Below are 20,402 nucleotides of genomic sequence, written 5' to 3'. Positions count from 1 at the left end.
GAAAAAGGCTCTCACTATCCACCCTATCTAATCCTCTGATCATCTTGTATGCCTCTATTAAGTCACCTCTTAACCTTCTTCTCTCTAACGAAAACAACCTCAAGCCCCTCAGCCTTTCCTCATACGATTTTCCCACCATACCAGGCAACATCCTGGTAAATCTCCTCTGCACCCTTTCCAACACTTCCACATCTTTCCTATAATACAGCGACCAGAACTGTACGCAATACTCCAAATGCAGCCGCACCAGAGTTTTGTACAGTTGCAGCATGACCTCCTGGCTCCGAAACTCAATCCCTCTACCAATAAAAGCTAACACACCGTATGCCTTCTTAACAACCCTATCAACCTGGGTGCCAACTTTCAGGGATCTATGCACATGGACACCCAGATCCCTCTGTTCATCCACACTACCAAGTATCCTGGTTCTTTTGCCAAAATATCTTAAATATATATTGTTAGTGTTCTCTTGGGTATCAGCAATCTAAAGGCACACTCAGTCAACTCTTAACACAAACAGCGCTGGATACCATGCATCCAATGCAAGGTCTTTAATTACTTGTGCACAAGGAGAACTCTCAGCGGCCAACACCGGATGGCCGGAGCAGTTCTGAGGTTACAGAGAAACAGCTCAGCAGTTATCGTCAATTACAGCAAATCAGGAACAAGAGATTTTCACATCTTTCATTGACATACATATCCACCAATCATGGCATAGCCCTTTTGCCTTTTCTTATCCAATAGAAAACCAATCCCTCATTAGCATAATATGTCCCCATATCTTGCTGTTTGGTAATCGTCATGGTAACTTGTTCTTTGTTTTCATCCTGCTGTCCTAACCTGGAATGCCGTGTTTATGGAACAAGGTTTTAGGTATACTTGCTTATCTTGCTTATCCTGTTGGCCTGACTGACAGCCGTGTTTGGCTAATAATCAAACCGTGTTTGGCTAATAATCGTGTTTGGCTAATAATCATTTTCCATTACTTGACAGAGTTTTTTTTTTGACAATTATGAAACTTTAATTTTCACAACTGTTATAACGTTAACTTCCACAATATCAACTGGTTATGATCCTCTTTCCAATTGAAGTTGTTCCCCCTGCCCCCCCACCGAAAGTAACCTTTTATGATTTTGAACAAATTTCTTAAATCTTCATTAAAATGAAAGCAAAATGCTGTGGATGGTGCAAATCTAAAATAAAAACCAAAAATTCTGGAAAAACTCAGCAGGTTTGGCAGCATCTGTGGAGAGAAAAACAGAATTATCGGGGGGGTGGATTTTACGGCCTTGCTCCACCCGCGATTGGAAAATCCTGTCCGAGGTCAACGGACCTTCCCATTGTCCACCCCTCGCCCGCTCTGATTCCCGTGGCGGACATGACAGTAGAATTCTGGCGAACATTTCAAGTCCAATGACTCTCTTTGGAACTTTCTAGGAGTCACGTTGAACTTGAAATGCTAACTCTGTTTCTCTCCACAGGTTCTACCAGACCTCTGCTGAATTTTTCCAGCATTTTCTGTTTTTATCTCAAATCTCTTTGCCTTCTCTGGTCAAAGGAGAACTATCAAAGCTTCTTTAGTCTCTCCACGTAACTCAAGTCCAGGTCATTAATATATATATCAAGAAGAACTCTCATCCAAATGCCAACCCCTGAGGGACAGCTCTTCCTTACAGTCTGATAAACACCTGTTAATCATTATACCTTATCTTCTGTCTTTAAGCCAATTTAGAACCCATGCTATCATTGCTCCTTTTGATCCCATGGACCTCAATCTTTCCCACAAGTCTATTATGTGACATTTGTACGCACCAGTATCCTCATCAATTCTTATCACTATTTAATGGTGAAAGCAGGGAGACAGTGGAGCAGTGGTATTGTCCCTGGACTAATAACACAGAGACCCAGGGCAATGCTTGAGGTAACCGGCATTAGATCCCACCATAGCTATCGGTGGAATTCAATTAAAAACAAATATGGAATTAAAAGTCTAATGAAGACCATGAAACCATTGACGATTGCCGTAAAAACCCATCTGTTCACAAATGTCCTTTACCACCGTACTAAATAGGATAAACTGCAAATAGATATGGCAACTCAAGACTGGGCATCCACAAGGTGCCGTGTACCATCAGCAGCAGCAGAACTGTACTCAGCTTCAACCTGTAAACTTATGGCTCAGTATGTCCCCCACTCTGCCATTAGAACCAAGCCAGGGGATCAACCCTAGTTCAGTTAGGTGTGTAGGAGGGCATGCCAAAAGCAGCACCAGGCATATCTCAAAATGAGGTGTCAACCTGGTGAAGCTACCAAACAGGACTATTTGCATGCTAAACAGCATAAGCAGCAAGTAATAGAGCCAAGAAATTCCACAGATCAGATCTAAGCTCTGCAGTCCTGCCACATCCAGTCATGAATGGTGGTGGATAATTAAGCAAATCACTGAAGGAAAATGTCCCACAAGTAAGTGTCAAATGGATGATGCAAATCTTCCAAAGGGCCCCAGCATCACAGGTGCCAGTCTTCAGCCAATTCAATTCACTCCACGTGATATCAAGAAACAGCTGAAGGCACTGGATACTGCAAAGGCTATGGGCCCTGACAATATTCCGGCAATAGTCCTGAAGATTAATGCTCCAGAACTTGCTGTGTCCCTAACCAAACTGTTCCAGTACAGCTACAACTGGCATCTACCCAACAATGTGGAAAATTGCCTTGGTTACAGGACAAATCCAACTCAACCAATTACCACCCCATTAGTCTCCTCTGGATCATCAGTAAAGTGATGGGAGGAGTCATCATCAGTGCTTTCAAGCAGCACCTGCTCAGCAATAACCTCTTCAGTGACACTCAGTTTGGGTCCACGGTCACTCAGCCCTTGACCTCATTACAGCCTTTGTTCAAACATGGACAAAAGAGCTGAATTCAAGAAATGAAGTGAGAGTGACAGCCCTTGACATCAAGGCTGCATTCGACCAAGTGTGGCATGAAGGAGCCTTAGCACAACTGGAATCAATGGGTATCAGGGGGCAAATTTTCTGCTGGTTGGAGTCATACATGGACAAAAGAGGTTAGAGTGACTGTCCTTGACATCAAGGCAGCAGACCGAATTTGGCATCAAGGAGCCCTAATGAAACTGGAGCCAATGGAAATCAGAGGGAAAACCATCTATTGGTTGGAGTCATATGTGGTACAAAGGAAAATGATTATGGTGGTTGGATGTCAATCATCTCAGCTCCAGGACATTACTGTCTGAATTCCTCAAGGTAGTGTCCTAGGCCCATATTCAGCTGCTTCATCAATGACTTTCTTTCCATCATAAGGTCAGAAGTGGGATGTTCGCTGATGACTGCACAATGTTCAGCTCCATTCGTGACTCTTCAGAGCAAGATAGAATCCCACCTTTCCCCTTGACATTTACTTGTTGATTCCTCCACTGTCAACATCCTGGGGGTTATCACTGACCAGAAACTGACTGGACTAGCCAGATAAATACTGTGACTACAAGAGCAGGTCAGAGGCTAGGAATCCCAGAGCAAGTAACTCGTCTCCTGACTCCCCAAAGCCAACCATCTGCAAGGCACAAGTCAGGAGTGTGATGGAATACTCTCCACTTGCCTGGGTGAATGCAGCTCCGTTAAAACTGAAGAAGCTCAACACCATCCAGGACAAAGCAGCCTGTTTGGTACCCCTTCCACAAACATTCACTCCCTCCACCACCAACACATGATAGCAACAGTATGCACCATCTACAAACCGCACTGCAGGAACTAACCAGGGCCTTCCAAACCCACAACCACTATAGTCCTGGAAGGACAAGGGCAGCAGATACCTGGGAACACCACCACCTGGAGGTTCCCCTCCAAGCTACTCACCATCCTGACTTGGAAACATAGCAATCGTTTCTTCACTGTCACTGGGTCAGAATGCTGGAACTCTCTTCCTAACAGCACTATGGGTGTACCTACACCCAGGGACTGCAGCGACTCAAGAAGGCAGCTCACCACCACCCTCTCGAGACCAACTAGAGATGGGCAATAAATGCTGGCCTAGCCAGCAATGTTCACAGAGCATAAATGAATTTTTTTTAAAATCGAAGAATAGAATAAAGAAGTAGGAATGTTTTGCTACAGTTGTACGGCACATTGGTTAGACCACACCCAGGCTACTGTGTACAGTTTTGGTCTCCTTATCTAAATAAGGTCATAATTGCATTAGAAGCAGTTCTGAAAAGGTTCACGCAACTGAGACCTGGGATTGTGGGGATGGGTGCTATTTAATGATAAAAGATTGGACAGGTTGGGCCTGTACCCATTGGGGTTTGGAAGAATGAGAGGCGATGTTACCGAACCATATGAGATCCTGGAGAGACTTGATAGGAGGATGTTTTCTCTTGAGGGAGAGTCTAGAACTAGGGGGCACAGTTTAAACAGAAAGGACCTCTGTTTAAGATGGAAATAAGGATAATTTTGTTCTGTGAGGGTCGTGAATCTGTAAAACTCACTTTCCCCAGAAAGTGGTTGAGGCAGGATCATATGAATATTTTTAAGGCAGAAGTCGATAGATTCTTGACCAACAAGAGAGTCAAAAAGAGTACTGGGTAATCGGGAAAGTAGAGTTGAGACCACAATCCAATCAGCTATGATTTTATCAAATGGCACAGTAGGCTCGAGGGGGCAAATGACATACTCTTCCTCATTTGTATGTTCATACGTAAGTGAATCACGCTTGTCAGACACATTGCAACATTACAGCTCTTGCTATGTTATTGCATTCTTGTACTTATCTGTACAATACATAAATAATCCCTGCTGTAGCACATGATGTGTGCAGTGGAATTTACATAAATGCAAGGAATGTCTGTGATGCAGATTACTCTAGTTTCATTGATCAGACTTTCTTACAAAACAACAGCTTATTCCTTCGCCAGTAATATTCAGGTGGATGACGCAGAATATGTCTCCAGAGATCCAGAAAGTTAATCTGGGAAAATTTACTTTTTTACACAAATAACATTTTTTGCAGCTTAGAGACCGTCACCTAAAAATCACGAAATCAGTGGCAACTCGTTAAAATCTAAATAGCTGTTAGCACAGTAAACGGAGACTGCAATGATAGGGACAGAGTAAAGGCCTTTGGTGTTGACGTCAAATCTAAAGCAGATGCTTGCTAATGTGAGATGTATTGGCTTGATAGGTCTTTGCTGGTGCTATACAATTGGCTCAGACCTGGATGTTTTCTCTGGCTCCTGTCTGCACTTATATGGGAAGGTTTTGTCTGCTTTGGAATCAGTTTAAAGCATTTAGTAAATTGATGTGAAACAGCTTACTCGAATATGTGTATATATATATATATATATTAACACCAGTTGACTTTGCATGCGTGCTTCTGCCATATGTCTTGCAGTTTGCCTAGATCCAGATCATTTTAATACTGATTGTCAGTATTAACTCTTTGCAAACTTTCTTGTTGGCCTAAGTTGGAAAAAAACTGAAACACTCAGTGATGAAGGCAATGCAGTTTGGTTTGATCTGTTGATTTTACCATTTTTAAGAAACATAAATAAAGCTTTACTGACTGGAATCTGAAGCATGGTGTGCAATTAATCACCAAAAGCAGCTTATATTCATACCGCACCTTTAATGGAATAAAACATACCAAGGTGTTTCTTGGGAGAATGTAAAACAAAATATGACACAGTCACAATAGATATTAGGTCAGATTTGTTTCAAGCAGTAGGTTTTAAGGAGTGTCTTAAAGAAGGAAACAGATGTGGGGAAGTGGAAGGAGGGTATTCCGGAGATCAGGCCCCTAGTCAGCTAAAGGCATGTCTGCCAATGGTGGGGTGATTAAAATTGCGGGGGGGAGGGGGGGGGGTGCTTGAAAGGTTAGAGTTAGAGGAACACACACATCTCGGGGAAGATGTGGGCCACCTTATCTTTCACTAATCACAAGTGAACTTACATGATGAATTTTGGCCAGATTTATATAACGTAAGACCATAGGAAGTAGAAACAGGAGTAGGCCATTTGGCACCTCAAGCTTGCTCCGCCACTCAATAGGATCATGGCTGCTCTGACATTGCTCATGTTCACTTTACTGCCCTTACCCTGTAATCCTTTATTCCCTTACTGATCAAAAATCTATCTATTTCAGCCTTAAATAAACACAATTGCCGGAATCCTACCGCCTCGCCCGCCCGCCCGAGGCTCATAAGATACCACCCGAGATCCCAATGCGAGCCTCACCCACCCCAATTCTGGGGCAGGCGTGTTGATAAAATTCCGACAAATGTCTCTGACTCCACAGTTCTCAGTGGCAAGGAGTTCCAAAGCCTCACAACCCTCTGAGAGAAGAAATTCCTCCTCATCTCAGTCTTAAATTAGTGCCCCTTTATTCTGAGACTATGCCCTCTGGTCCTAAACTCTCCCATGTGGGGAAACATCCTCTCAGCATTTCCCCTGTCAAGTCCCTTAAGAATCCCATATGTTTCAATGAGATTACCTCGCATTCTTCTAAATTCCAATGAGTAGAGCTCCAAACTGGTTAACCTTTCCTCATAACACAATCCCTCCATACCAGAGATCATCCTAGTGAACCTTCTCTGAAAAACCTGCAATGAAACGATGAGCGGGATTTTACAGCCTCGCTCAAGCGTGACTGGAAATCCCCGCCTGAGGTCAACGGACATTTCCGTTATCCGCCCCTCGCCTGCTCCAATTCTGTGGCGGGGGGGGGTGGTAGAATTCCAGCAAATATCTTCCCTTAAATAAGGGTTTGTGCTCTCACCAGTACCTTGTACAGCTGCAGCAAAACTTCCCCTCTCTTATACCCTCTTGAAATAAGGTCCAACATTCCATTAGCCTTCCTGATTACCAGCTGCACCTATGGGCTAGCTTTCTGGGCTTTTGCACAAGCCCCTTTGTGTTGCAGCTTTCTCCACTTAAATAATATTCTGCTCTTTTGTTCTCCCTTCCAAAATGAACAACTTCATTTTCCCACATTATACTCCATTTGCCAGCTTTTTGCCCATTTACTTAACCTATCAACATCTCTTTGTAAATTGTTTGCATCCCTCTCACAACTTGCTTTGCCACATATTTTTGTCTTTCACATGTCTCAAATTCTTCACAGCCAATTAAGTACTTTTGAAGTGTGGCCTCTGTTATAATGTAGGAGACGTGGCAGTCAATTTGTTCACAGCAGCATTGCACCAACAGCAGTATGATCATGTTCAGGTCATCTGTTGCTTCAGGGATAAATATTGGCCAGGAAACTGGGGAGATTTCCTTGCTCTTCTAAATAAAGCCATAACAATCTGAACAGGAGTCAACCCTGAACCTGTTCTGCCCTTTAGCAAGATCATGGCCAATCGGTGACCTACACCACATTACCTGTCTTTGCCCCAAATGCCTTTTACTTTACAGAAAACATAATTAATCTTATTATTGGGCTAGCTCTCCTAGTACGAGATTCCCCAACCAGCAGAAATAGTTTCACTCTTTTCTACCTTGTCTGCTTCTTTTAATAGCTTCAAAATTTTGATCAGATCACCCCATAGACTTCTAAATTCCAGGAATGTAATCCTAATTTATGTCATGTCTCCTCAAAGTTTAGCCCTTGGAATCCAAATATTATTTTAGTAAATATGTACCGCGCTCCTTTCCAGGTCAATATGTCTTTCCTAAGATGTGGTGTTGATAAATATCGCTAAAGAATAGTCTCAACACTTCTACCAATTTGATTATATGCTCATAGTCCCTACTCTCTGTCTCCTGCCACTCAGTAAGAGTTTTAACAACACCAGGTTAAAGTCCAACAGGTTTATTTGGTAGCAAACACCATTAGCTTTCGGAGCGCTGCTCCTTCGTCAGATGGAGTGGAAATCTGCTCCTGCCACTCGGCCAATTTCCTAACCAGATCAATATTTTACCTTCAATTCCATCAGCTTCAACATTAGCTAAAAATGTCTTATTCAGGTTTTTATTAGATGCCTTCTGGAACTCCATATAAATAACATCCATGAGCATCCTCCCATCCATTTCTTTAATCGCCGCTTCAAGATAATTAATTTGAGCAAACCACTCTTTTGGGGCTTTTATGCCTTCACCTTGGACTCCTTGTCTCTGCCCCCCCCCCCCCCCCACCCCCCTTTCACCCCATCAGTGAAGGTCAAGGTCTGTAAAAGCTGAAGCTAACTCAATATTTTTGATTTGTTCACTAATGTGCAGTAAAACAGATCAATGGATCTGCACTGATATTAGTCCAGTGGTTTTGATAATTTACTGTTGTATTGTATGCTAACAGCATGGACTAGGCATCTAAGTTCTTACAAACCTCAGAGCACTTCTACTTAACGGTTTTGAGGCAGTACACATATGCCTGCAGGGCTGTAAACTTTAGAGGGCTGGAGTGGCCAGTTGTATCAGCAGGCAGTATTATTGAAGATATCTTACTCAAGTTCACTAGACTGGAATAAAGAGCAGAATGTGATGGGATACAATGGTTGAATTTGCCCAGACATTTGTTCCATTCAGATTGTCCCAGAAGTGGATGTATTCATTCATTTTTTTTGTGTGTTTTTGTGGCTTATTTTATAATGCATCTTGCAGCAACATGTGACAACTTAATAATGCATAAAAGCCCAATCCCAACTGGGCATTGCAATTAAGTACGATCATGCTCGGATGAAAGCAAAGAACTGCATATGTTGGAAATTATAAATAAAAACAGAAAATGTTGGAAATACTCAGCTGGTCAAGTAGCATTTGTGGAAAGGAAAATGGAGTTTGATGTTTTGTCTGAAAGGTCATTGACCTGATGTTTATACAGGAGCCAAGAGATCATGAGGAGAGAACCTAGTTGTAATGTCTCTCTCACCAGCCCAGGTAACTCAAGTCCGAGGACCTTGCTGATCTGTGTGATACTGACCAACTAATTCTTAAGGGAAATTCAAAATGTTTTTTTTGTGTCCTGAAAGAACACCAATTGGCCTTTTTTTTTCAGATTAGAAGCAGGGATGAATGATTCCATGTTCTGATATTTTCTGGAGCATAACTGGGGTCCAACAATTGGCAGTTAGAGCTCCTGAGTTAGAAATGGGGAAAATATACACCAAGATTCTTGTTCTCAGTATTTACTTTGTGGCTCCTGCTGAGAAACGCACAGGACAGAATTATGCCTATATATTCAAATAACATGGACAGCGAGTATTCTTGGATTCGTATGTAGTCAATATGAATTTGAATAATGCACTAAAAGCAGTCTAGTTTTCTTGGACTTTGTTACCACAACATCATAGAAGCTTACAGTGCAGAAGGAGGCCATTCAGCCCATCGAATCTGCACCGACCACAATCCCACCCAGACCCTATCTCCGCAACCCCATGCATTTACCCAAGCTAGCTAGTCCCCCTGACACTAAGGAGCAATTTAGCATGGCCAATCCATCTAACCTGCGGCACGGTAGCGCAGTGGTTAGCACTGCTGCTTCACAGCACCAGGGACCCGAGTTTGATTCCCGGCTTGGGTCACTGTCTGTGCGGAGTCTGCAAGTTCTCCCCGTGTCTGCGTGGTTTTCCTCCGGGTGCTCCGGTTTCCTCCCACAGTCTGAAAGACGTGCTGGTTAGGTGCATTGACCCGAATTGGCGCCGGACTGTGGCAACTAGGGGAATTTCACAGTAACTTCATTGCAGAGTTAATGTAAGCCTTACTTGTGATTAATAAATTAACTTTAAAAATCTTTTGGACATCAGCAGGGAAGAAAATGTATGTCGTGAGTCTCGGCTAAAATGGACATATGTCCCCTGAGGTCTGAAACTCTACTCCGGTCATGGTAAAAATGCCATGCTGTGCTACCCCGTGAATGTTTACGTTGTAGTGAAATGTTGACGTGCACATTAATCAGTTAAATGTCAGTTTGTATTAAACCATTATTACTTTAAAGGCCATGGAGGAGACTTGATTGCAATGCTTCTATGAGCACTGGCCCAGGGATAATATTGGGATTTGCTTTCATTATAATTTCTGAATGAACCCTTTTTACCTGAGGAAACCTACCATGAAACAGATGTACCATTCTGCTCGAACAGCTTAAACTGCGGTAAGCGGCTAACGAGAACTGATCTATACGGAAGCTGCATTTGCTTATTTTAGTATATTTTAAATTTGAGTAAGATCCTGCATGACGGATTGTTCAGCCCCGGCTAAATTCTGAAATTACACAGAGATTATCAGTGCAAGTGCAGATTTTGTGCATGCTTTTATAACATCAGTTAAGTTTACATCTTGCAAACGGTGAGTTAACATCATACTGGATGTTATAAGCACTTATCAGCTACCCCAATAGCTTCCTTGATAAATTGACAGTGTGATGCTGTCTTCATCTCCTAGAATAGCCTAAATTCAGACCTAGTCTGTGCCAAATGAACTGATCTTGTGGGATGTAGGCATTACAACTGACTTCAGCGCCATTGGCATAGAAAGAGGAAAGCTTCATTCAATGCTAGAGAGTGCTGTGCTAATGAATGAATCGGTGCTTCTATAAGATGATCATAGAAGATGGCAGCAGGAGGAGGCCATTTGGCCCTTCGAGCCTGCTCTGCCATCCATCATGATCATGGCTGATTGTCCAACTCAATAGCTTAATCCTGCTTTCTCCCCATAACCTTTGATCCCATTCGCCCCAAAGAAAATAGCTGGATCAAAGAAAATAACTGGAGCTATTCCTGTTTATTTCATGAAAACCTTTTAGCTTTTTCTCTCCCTCTTAGGACCATAGAACCATAGAAAATTACAGCTCAGAAACAGGCCTTTTGGCCCTTCTTGTCTGTGCCGAACCATTTTTTGCCTAGTCCCACTGACCTGCACTTGGACCATATCCCTCCACACCCCTCTCATCCAAGAACCCGTCCAAGTTTTTCTTAAATGTTAAAAGTGTAAATGTTATCCAGTAGCTCGTTCCACACTCCCACCACTCTCTGCGTGAAGAAGCCCCCCCTAATATTGTGTGCAGTTCTGGTCACCTCACTACAAGAAGGATGTGGAGACACTGGAAAGAGTGCAAAGGAGATTTACCAGGATGCTGCCTAGTTTGGAGGGTAGGTCTTATGAGGAAAGGTTGAGGGAACTTGGGCTTTTCTCTTTGGAGTGGAGGAGGTTGAGAGGAGATTTGATAGAGGTTTATAAGATAATGAGGGGGATAGATAGAGTGAACGTTCAAAGACTATTTCCTCGGGTGAATGGAGTGGTAACTAGGGGGCATAACTATAGGGTTCATGGTGGGAGATATAGGAAGGATGTCCGAGGTAGGTTTTTTACTCAGAGAGTGGTTGGGGTGTGGAATGGACTGCCTTCAGGGATAGTGGAGTCAGAAACTTTAGGAACATTTAAGAAGCTATTGGATAGGCACATGGAGTACTTCGGGATGATAGGGAGGAAATAGCTTGATCTGGGTTTCAGACAAAGCTCGGCACAACACCGTGGGCCGAAGGGCCTGTTCTGTGCTGTACTGTTCTATGTTCTAATATTCCCTTTAAACTTTTCTCCTTTCACCCTTAACCCATGCCCTCTGGTTTTTTTCTCCCCCAGCCTCAGTGGAAAAAGCCTGCTTGCATTCACTCTATACTATACCCATCAAAATCTTGTACACCTCTATCAAATCTCCCCTCATTCTTCTACGCTCCAGGGAATAAAGTTCCAACCTATTCAATCTTATTCTGTAACTTGATTTCTGTGATTCTGTGCACTGTTTGAGAGCACATTTCCATTCCATCTGACGAAGGAGCAGCGCTCCGAAAGCTTATGGTATTTGCTACCAAATAAACCTGTTGGACTTTAACCTGGTGTTGTGAGACTTCTTACATAACCTTACCATAACACTCCAACTTTTATACTCGATACTCCGATTTATAAAGGCCAATGTACCAAAGGCACTCTTTACAACCCTATCTACCTGTGATGTCACTTTTAGGGACTTCTGTACCTGTATTCCCAGATCCCTCTGTTCAACTGCACTCTTCAGAGTCCTACCATTTACCCTGTACGTTCTTCTTTGGTTTGTCCTTCCAAAGTGCAATATCTCACACTTGTCTGCGTTAAATTCCATTTGCCATTTTTCAGCCCATTTTTCTAGCTGGTCTAAATCCCTCTGCAAACTTTGAAAGCCTTCCTCACTGTCCACTACACCTCCAATCTTTGTATCATCAGCAAATTTGCTGATCCAATTTACCACATTATCATCCAGATCATTGATATAGATGACAAACAACAATGGACCCAACACCGATCCCTGTGGCACACCACTAGTCACAGGCCTCCACTCAGAGAAGCAATCCTCCACAACCACTCTCTGGCTTCTTCCATTGAGATGCTGGCATCTCCACATCATGACTACCTTCTTCCATTGAGCCAGTGTCTAATACAATCTTAAAAGTCACATTTTACAATAAGTCAAATGTCAGTTATATATCTATGATGAGCCAGGATAGTTCTCCTTCATTTCTGCAAACTGTTTAATTCAGCCCAAAACAAGCCCCCTCAGTCTATCTCCCTTTCCTCAATAAGACTGTGCTAAAGCTTTTGGTCCCTTGATCGAATACCTCCTTGAAGATGCGGTGTCATATTTTGTTTTATAATGCTCCTCTGAAGCACCTTGTGATGTTTGTATTGTGCTGAATTTGTTGCTGTAATGAGTGCTCTGTGAAATGAATCTGGGTAATAAGGGGATCAGGGGTTATGGGGAAAAGGTAGGAGAATGGGGATGAGAAAAGTATCAGCCATGATTGAATAGCGGAGCAGACTGTATGGGCCGAGTGGCCTAATTCTGCTCCTAGGTCTTATGGTCTTATGGGTAATTCCAGCCCCATCTCTGGCCTTATAATTTGGCATTCTGCTATACACCCTGATTGGCAAAGAAACTAACCAAGAAGAATTACAGCACAGCAACAGTCTATGTGACCAAACTGGTCTTTGCCAATGTTTATTTTTTCCCACCCCACAATCTAACCCTATTATCACTGTACCTTTTCCTCCCCCTCTTGTTTCTCTAGCTTCTTCTGTATTGCTAATCATGTGATGGGGATAAATAAATAGTTTATTTGTCAGAGAGCTTGGATTATTGGCCATTTTTGGATATATCACTACACAGAGGACGATAACATGGCCTGCGTGTCAAGAGTGTATACGTCATGCCTATGTTGTAACAGGTTCTGCATCAATAGACAATAAAAGTACATCAACAAGGTCAGCTAATTGTTTGGCGGAGCAGTGTACAAAAGAGGTTAAAATACTACAAGAAGGCTTCAACTCAACATCAACAGTAATTTTAATTTATATAGCACTTTACCATAGGAAAATACTACAAGGCTCCCAGAGCTCAGACTTAACAGAAAAAATGATCACAAAGAAGGCATTATTGAGATTGGTGACCAAATGTTTGGTGACAGACCAGGACTTTAAAGTATAAAAGAGGTTCCGGAACTTGCTGAAGGCCTTGTCTGCATCATAACCAGCGCTTTGCAGATACACAACCAGGACCTACTGACCCTAACATGAATATCACAGATGGTACTTTTGCTATTTTGCTTTCCTGCCTTTGGACAATTGATGCTTTATTTTCTGCAGGGAGAATGACAGGACTAAATTAAATTTATTAGTTTACTTTGTGGTGTGCGTATTTAATGTGGCTTGCTGGTGAATTTGTCTGCTGTATGTCATAAATGTTTTTTGGCTGTGTGTACCAGCACTATGATCTCCTCCAGCAAAGAGAATTATTATTACTTCTAGGAGGCACATAGTCAACTGGAAATCAGCAGCAGCTAATGAAAGTGTGTGTTAACTCTGTGACTCGCATCGCTGCTAAGAGTTTACTTCAGTGCTGACTCCCATTCATCCCCCAGATCGCTGACCACTCTTCTTGTAAATCGTCAAGTAATTCACAGTTTCTCTGTTAATTTTTGGCTTATATCTTCTTGTCATTGCCAGTTTCCAAGATATGCATACACATTGTGTGCAGCTATTCCACAGCAATATTGATAGTTTATCCTTTTAAATCGGTTAACTTTATTTCTCGCTTTTGTCTGGGTCATTCTCGTCATTGACACAGTCTATACTATTTTTGTGTTCTACCACATAGGCCTCATTGTCTGCATTCTGGGATCCCATTCCCTCCAAAAATTGCTCTTGCTACTTTCTGCCGCAGAGTCAGTTATACGGATGACGTTTGTACTAGTGGTTTTGTGCTTGATCACTTCAACCTGATCTATTTTTTTTCTTTTGTTGAGATATTATTAGATATTGAACCAAGCACTACTGCACATCTGGGGGAGGGAGGGGGGGCAATTGTCCCAGGAAAATTCCAAGTGTTGAATTAGTGTGAAAACTGGAGTAAATCCCACTGGTTTTTCGGCGGGAGCTTCAAAAGGAACCTCTGTGCACTGCTGAGTGCCTCAGCGTAAATTCCGTTGAAAAGTTGTGGGCAGGACTTATTCCCACTGGAGACGCCGAAAGCGTAACGCTGAGAGGACCACAGCACCGATCTGTCAGCGCTGAGATAAGCACATGTGCAGTAGCCCCGCACTGCCAGCCTCCCGATTGCTGGCCAGCCCCGCATTGCTGGCCCTCCCCCCCCTCACCCCCCATAGCCCAATTACTGGTCTCCCGGACATGTCCGGGCCAGCCTTGCCCCACACCCCCCACTGCAGTCCCAAACCAACCCCCCTACCACCCCGATGGCCAGCCAGCCCCAATTGCTGGCCTTCCTCCCCCTCTCACTGATCCCAAATGTAGAGTGGCAGCGGGACTCCCCATCCCCACCAATCATCCTCCCGGAGGCCCAGCCCCTTGGCACTGCCCCATGCCTGGTGGACAGTGCCAAGGTGCCCCCTGGGCATTGACACTTTTTCCCTTGGGCAATGCCAGGGGGCCCAGGCTGACACTGCCAAGATGCCAATGCTTGGGGGGCACCCCTCCCCCCGTGCCCGTGCCCGCCCCCTTGAGGGCCTCAATTGCTTACCCCCCCCCCCCCCCCCGGCACTCCAGCAGGGTTAAGCCGCCAGCTCCCTGCAAGTGGGGAACTACTGTAAACCCCGCTGGAGTGAAATACCTCTGGCAGGGGGAAGATGCTGGCAGGTCTGGAGATTTCTGTCCTGGGCCTGTCAACGTGGAGCTGGCGGCGCCAGAAGTCCAGTGCTGGGAGACATGCTCAGGCTCGGACACCTTGCGCGGACCATGCGATTCGGGCGCTGCTTGAATCTTTCGGCCTGGTGCACTAAAAAATCAGCGCAGCGGGATGGGAGAATCACCCCCTTGGATTTTCTGACATTTTGACCAGCTGAGTGAGTCATTAGCCATTTGGAAACTGTTGAGTGATTATTATGGAAAATATTATTTTTAATTACCACCAATGAATGTTGTAAGGTGGCCCCTTTAAGGGGTCGTTCCCTGAGGGCAACATAATCGAGCCAGACCATATGGAGTGTTGAGGTGGGAAACTGAGCAAATCAAGTGCAATGGTGCATATCCCGGTTCAGGGAGGAACCTCGATTGGAGCAAGGGAGGAATGTTGTACAGTCACAGTTCTTCTGTCTGACCCTGTTAGTGTAAATAGTTATTTATTCATTGGCAATAAAACCTTTGTTACTTTAAGCCACATCGAGTCGCCCTTGATTTATTACATTGAAATTATTTTTTCAGAAACTATGTCATCTGTTATCACAATTCGTTAGTTCAGCCAACAAGCATCTCACCAATTTGTTGGCAAGCTTTGAAATTTAGACCCCACTAGGTCTTTCAAAATGCTTGTTGCCTCTGAATCACATTTAACTATAATTTCCATTATTCATATTTACACAAGTCTATAATTATTATGTTGTATCTTGGGTTACCGTACTATCTTCTGCCACGAGTTTACCTTTGCACACTAGAATTATTAAACTGGGTCTGTTTCATTTTCCAGTTTGATTACTTGCCCATCAAGCTTTTACACTTGAACACGGGGATTATAGTAAATTTCTACACACTGTTTACATTCGGGAACCATACACTATAAGATGACTCCTGAATGTGACTATCAATTCACATTTATTATGAGTTTAACTTGTATGTTAAATAACCTGCCAGCAGTTCTGGTCCTTCCATCCTTGTGGAGGAAGCAGTCTATTTTCTGTCAGGAGCTAGTTATGAACCAGGGTAAACTAAGCAGTGTCTCTCAGGCAGCTCATGGTGAAAATCTGCGTAGTTAAGTAGCTAAACAGCGCTTTGATTTTTGACATTTACCCCATTGTAATGATTTACAATACTACTTTGATCTAAGCCCCCATGCGGTAAACATTTGTTATGATTTATGAGATTGTTACAGTTTGGAAGTCTCTTCCTCATTACATTTTCCCACTATCTGGCAGGCCTATGGAAAAACTCTTTGCAGGTCTTGTAGTTTCGTGCCTGCTTGAAAAATTGTCGACGATTTTGAATTCTATGCTGTTGCCATTGTTTAGCTCTTCATCAAAGCCATGCAGAGCACTAGTTTGTGGTTTGTTTATCCTAGTTAGTTGTTTCTTTAATGGGAATAATGAATGCAGAGGATAGATGCAAAGTTGAAGGAAAGGTCAGCTATTAGATATTGAGATTTTATCTTTAATCCTGTACAAGAGTGTAAAAGTCATGGTAAATATGCATATTCTACTTGACTTTTAAACTGACTTGATACATTTCAAATTAGAATTATCTACGATGAAATTAGCATCGAGAGTCTTATTTTTCTGTACTTTTTTTCCCCAGGAAGGAGAGCTCTTTGTAAAGAAGATTGGAGGAGTGTTTGCGTTTAAAGTCAAAGATGGCCCTGGTGGCCAAGAAGGATTATGGGTAGTGGACGTCAAAAATGGCAAAGGATCAGTGGATTTCAATTCTGGTACCATGAATTTTCTTCTATGACAAATGGATTTTTTTTTACTTTGCCCTTTCATCTTTAATAATATAAAGGGAAGCACCTGCATGCTGTTGTCAAGTAGCAACCTTTATTTATGATTTATTATTGGTTGTTGGAGGCTTGAGAGCATTAGATATAATGCTCCCATATGTTATAACGTTCCATAACCACATTCTCCTGAATGCTGATTGCTGTCCGTAGCATAATGTTCCCATTAATATAATTGAAGCAATATCTTAGGACTCAATATCTTAGAGTTTTCCTCAAATTATTTGCTGTTAAATTTCCCTGGCCAGTGGTATTCTGCAGTTTTGAGCTTCTAGGAAATAATAAGGTATAATAAATGCATAGGGATTACTGGAGATTTCAGTAAAAGCAAACATATAATGATCCAAGAATTCCTGTAAACGCTTAACAAACAATGCCCGACATTAGTTGGACTTGCCCTTGCCTACTTAATCGCCTAGCTATTTTGCACGGCAAGTATGAGGGTTTCTGGGGCCTGAAAGACAGGAGAGAGAACTTTAGATTTCTTTAACCAGTCAGATTGAAGAATCATCAATGAACAACACAAGGTCTGAACAAGAAAGTATAAATTAGAGCAGTGAATTCAGTGTCCAATCCAGTACAGAAAGAGACAGAGGGAAAGAAAGATTGGATTGAGAGAGAGAATTAAAAAAGCAATCTCACACAAAATTAAAACCTTTAGGAATGAGACTCTGCTTGTTACTTTTCAGTGCCAGAGAAGCTGACAGGCAGTCATTAATATTGCATGTAGTTAGAAGGGTCGTTAGAATTTAAATTATCCAATTCAACTTTCTGTGGTGAATCTACTTCATATCTACAGAGCATTTTGTGTCACATTAGTGTATTTGAATGGGATCTAGACCGCAAGATGACATTTTCATGAAGCTAATGGCACGTCTGACAGCAACTTCTCTCTTTCTGCATTTAATCAAGCAACTGCAATGAAGTCGCTGTGGGATTTGCACGTGGCTTTCAGCCTGTTATTTATTTTGACAGTGATTTTAGGGCCAACATTTAGAATTATAGAGCAGTTCAGAAGATAAATTCATAAAATCAATCCAATCTCTGTTTTCCATTTTTAAAAAATTTGATTGACGATGTAGGCGAGGTGGAACCAGGCATTTCAGTGCTTTTAATTTTCTCACCGAGTTAACATCATTAATACTTTTGCAATGAATGCGAGTCTATGAATCTTGCATCATTTCAAAACCTCCTACTGCAACAAGCTGAACATATGGAGCCTGTTTCATATGTTGGCACTTCTAATGCAATTAAGTCTTCTTATTTCGCACTGAAGCTCGATAGGCAATGGAAATGAGGAAAAGCAACATCTGGAGGTGAATCTGCTTAAGTAGATTTTTTTTTTAAGTGATAAGACTTCTTACAATCATGAAGTGTGACTATTTGTATAATTCAAATTCTTTTGTTTACTTACGGATGCTCCCTCTGTGTAGAACAACATTGGTTACTCAGATTTTTTGTATTTGTTCAGGAGATATGGATGTCACTGGCTGGACCAGTATTTATTGCCCATCCCTAATTGCCCTCGAACTGAGTGTATTTCAAAGGGCATTTAAGAGTCAACCACATTGGTGTGGATCTGGATTCACATGCAGGCCAGAGAAGGGCAGCAGATTTCCTCCCCTAAAGTGAACCAGATGGGTTTTTACAATAATCATGGTCATTGTGAGATTTTGAATTCCAGATTTGTATCGAATTCAAATTTCACCATCTGCCGTGATGGGATTTGAACCCGGGACCCCAGAGCATTACGCTGCATCCCAGTTACAAGACTAATATGCTACCACCTCCCATGCTGTGGCATGCAAACTCTCTTCAGTCACTTTAGCTCACTCTTTTGTTTCTTTAAGCATTCTGTTTCCATTTGCTATGTGACACTTTATACTTTAGAATTAACTTTGTTGAGTGAAAGAATGCTTGTTATTTAGGCATTCACATTACAAAATCACGGACACTTCGAGGGGCTTTTAATTAACTTTTAGAATTGCATGAAGAGGGGATTGTGAAGAAGTAGGTCTTATTGAAACCACAAGATGGACAGCTGGGTCAATGAGCAAGGCTACATCCTTTCACTAGTACTGTGCCTTCTTTTGATGGCTAATATTCTGGGATTCTTTTTGTAGTGTAACATTTTGAGAGTTGCATCTAATACCAACAGATCACTTGGATTCATAGAATGATTACAGCATAGGAGGCCATTCGACCCATCATATCTGTACCAGCTCTCTGCAAGAGCAATTCACCTAGTTCCACTCCTGTCTTCTACAAGTTACCCTGCAAATTTGTCCTCTTCAGTAGTACAATTCATACTAGCAGGTCAAAACAATCAAGGAGTACCAGGACTGAGTGAAAACATGGCGAGGATTGGCCATGATCCCATTGAACAATGGAGTAGGCTCCAGGGGTCTTTTTGGCCTTGTCCTGCTCCTATTCCTTTTGTTTCTTGTGTATAGTACTTTATGATTGCCTTCTATCATCATGGCAGTCACGTGATACAGCAACAATGGAGACATTTGGAGAAAGCCAGTATTGCCCTTGATTACCGAGATGATAAGGATAACAATTGTCTCAGCTCAGCAGCTTCTAGCAAACACACCCAAAATAATTCTGTGTGTCAAAACAGTACTCCAGTAAAAACTGGAGTAAATCCCGCTGGTTCTTTCAGCGGGATTTTCAAAATGAATCTCCTACACTCTGCACTGCAGAGTGCACTAGCGTGAATCTCATTAAAAATCAAGGGGCGGGGCTATTCCTGCCAGAGAGGCCGGCAGCATAGCTCTGAGCGGGCCACTGCACATGCACCGATCTGTCAGCGCCGAGGTCAGCACATGTGCAGTAGCCCCGTACTGCTGGCCACCCGATTGCTGGCCAACTCTATCACTGGCCTCCTGGACATGTTGGGCCAGCTCCGACCCCCTCCTGGACTGCCTCGATCTTGCCTCCCACCACCTCCCCCCCGCCCCCCCTCCCCCGCAGCCAGACCCCTCCAGCAGGCCAGCCCTGATCGCTGGCTTCTCTCCCTCTGTTGCTGATCCCAATGCAGAGTGGCAGAGGCCCTGGCCCCACTCGCTTGGCACTGTCCAATGCCCAGTGGGCGTTGCCACTTTGCCCCTAGGCAGTGCCGGGGTCAGGCTAACACTACCAAGCTGGCAATGCCTAGGGGTCACCCCCTTTAACCCCAATCTCCTGGGGGGCCTCCATGGCCCCCCTACATTCCAGCAGGGTCAGGCCGCCAGCTGTCTGCTAGTGGGGAGTTATTGTAAACCCTGCTGGAATGAGACACTCTGGTGAGGAGAGGCAGGGTGGGGGATGAGGGGCGGGGAGAAAGGCTGGTGGGCCTCGGGATTTCCGTCCTGGGCTTGCTAATCAGATGTAAATACTCATCTACATAATTTATACAGCTCTGCGCCGATTTCTGACGCGGAGCTGAC

General features: G+C 43.2%; 1 protein-coding gene across 1 annotated transcript in view; it reads left to right on the top strand.

Annotated features, from left to right (window-relative positions):
• Positions 1-20,402, top strand: part of scp2a (sterol carrier protein 2a) — a 103,586-nt gene that overhangs the window by 69,734 nt on the left and 13,450 nt on the right. Inside the window, exon 14 of the mRNA XM_078218474.1 lies at positions 16,776-16,905. Within this exon, the coding sequence (XP_078074600.1) occupies positions 16,776-16,905 (130 nt within the window). The remainder of the gene's footprint in view (positions 1-16,775; positions 16,906-20,402) is intronic.

The sequence above is a fragment of the Mustelus asterias genome, chromosome 8, assembly GCF_964213995.1.
Source record: "Mustelus asterias chromosome 8, sMusAst1.hap1.1, whole genome shotgun sequence".
NCBI classification, from domain to species: domain Eukaryota; kingdom Metazoa; phylum Chordata; class Chondrichthyes; order Carcharhiniformes; family Triakidae; genus Mustelus; species Mustelus asterias.
The sequence above is the reverse complement of the archived record's forward strand: the minus strand, read 5'-3'. Positions and strand labels throughout refer to the sequence as shown.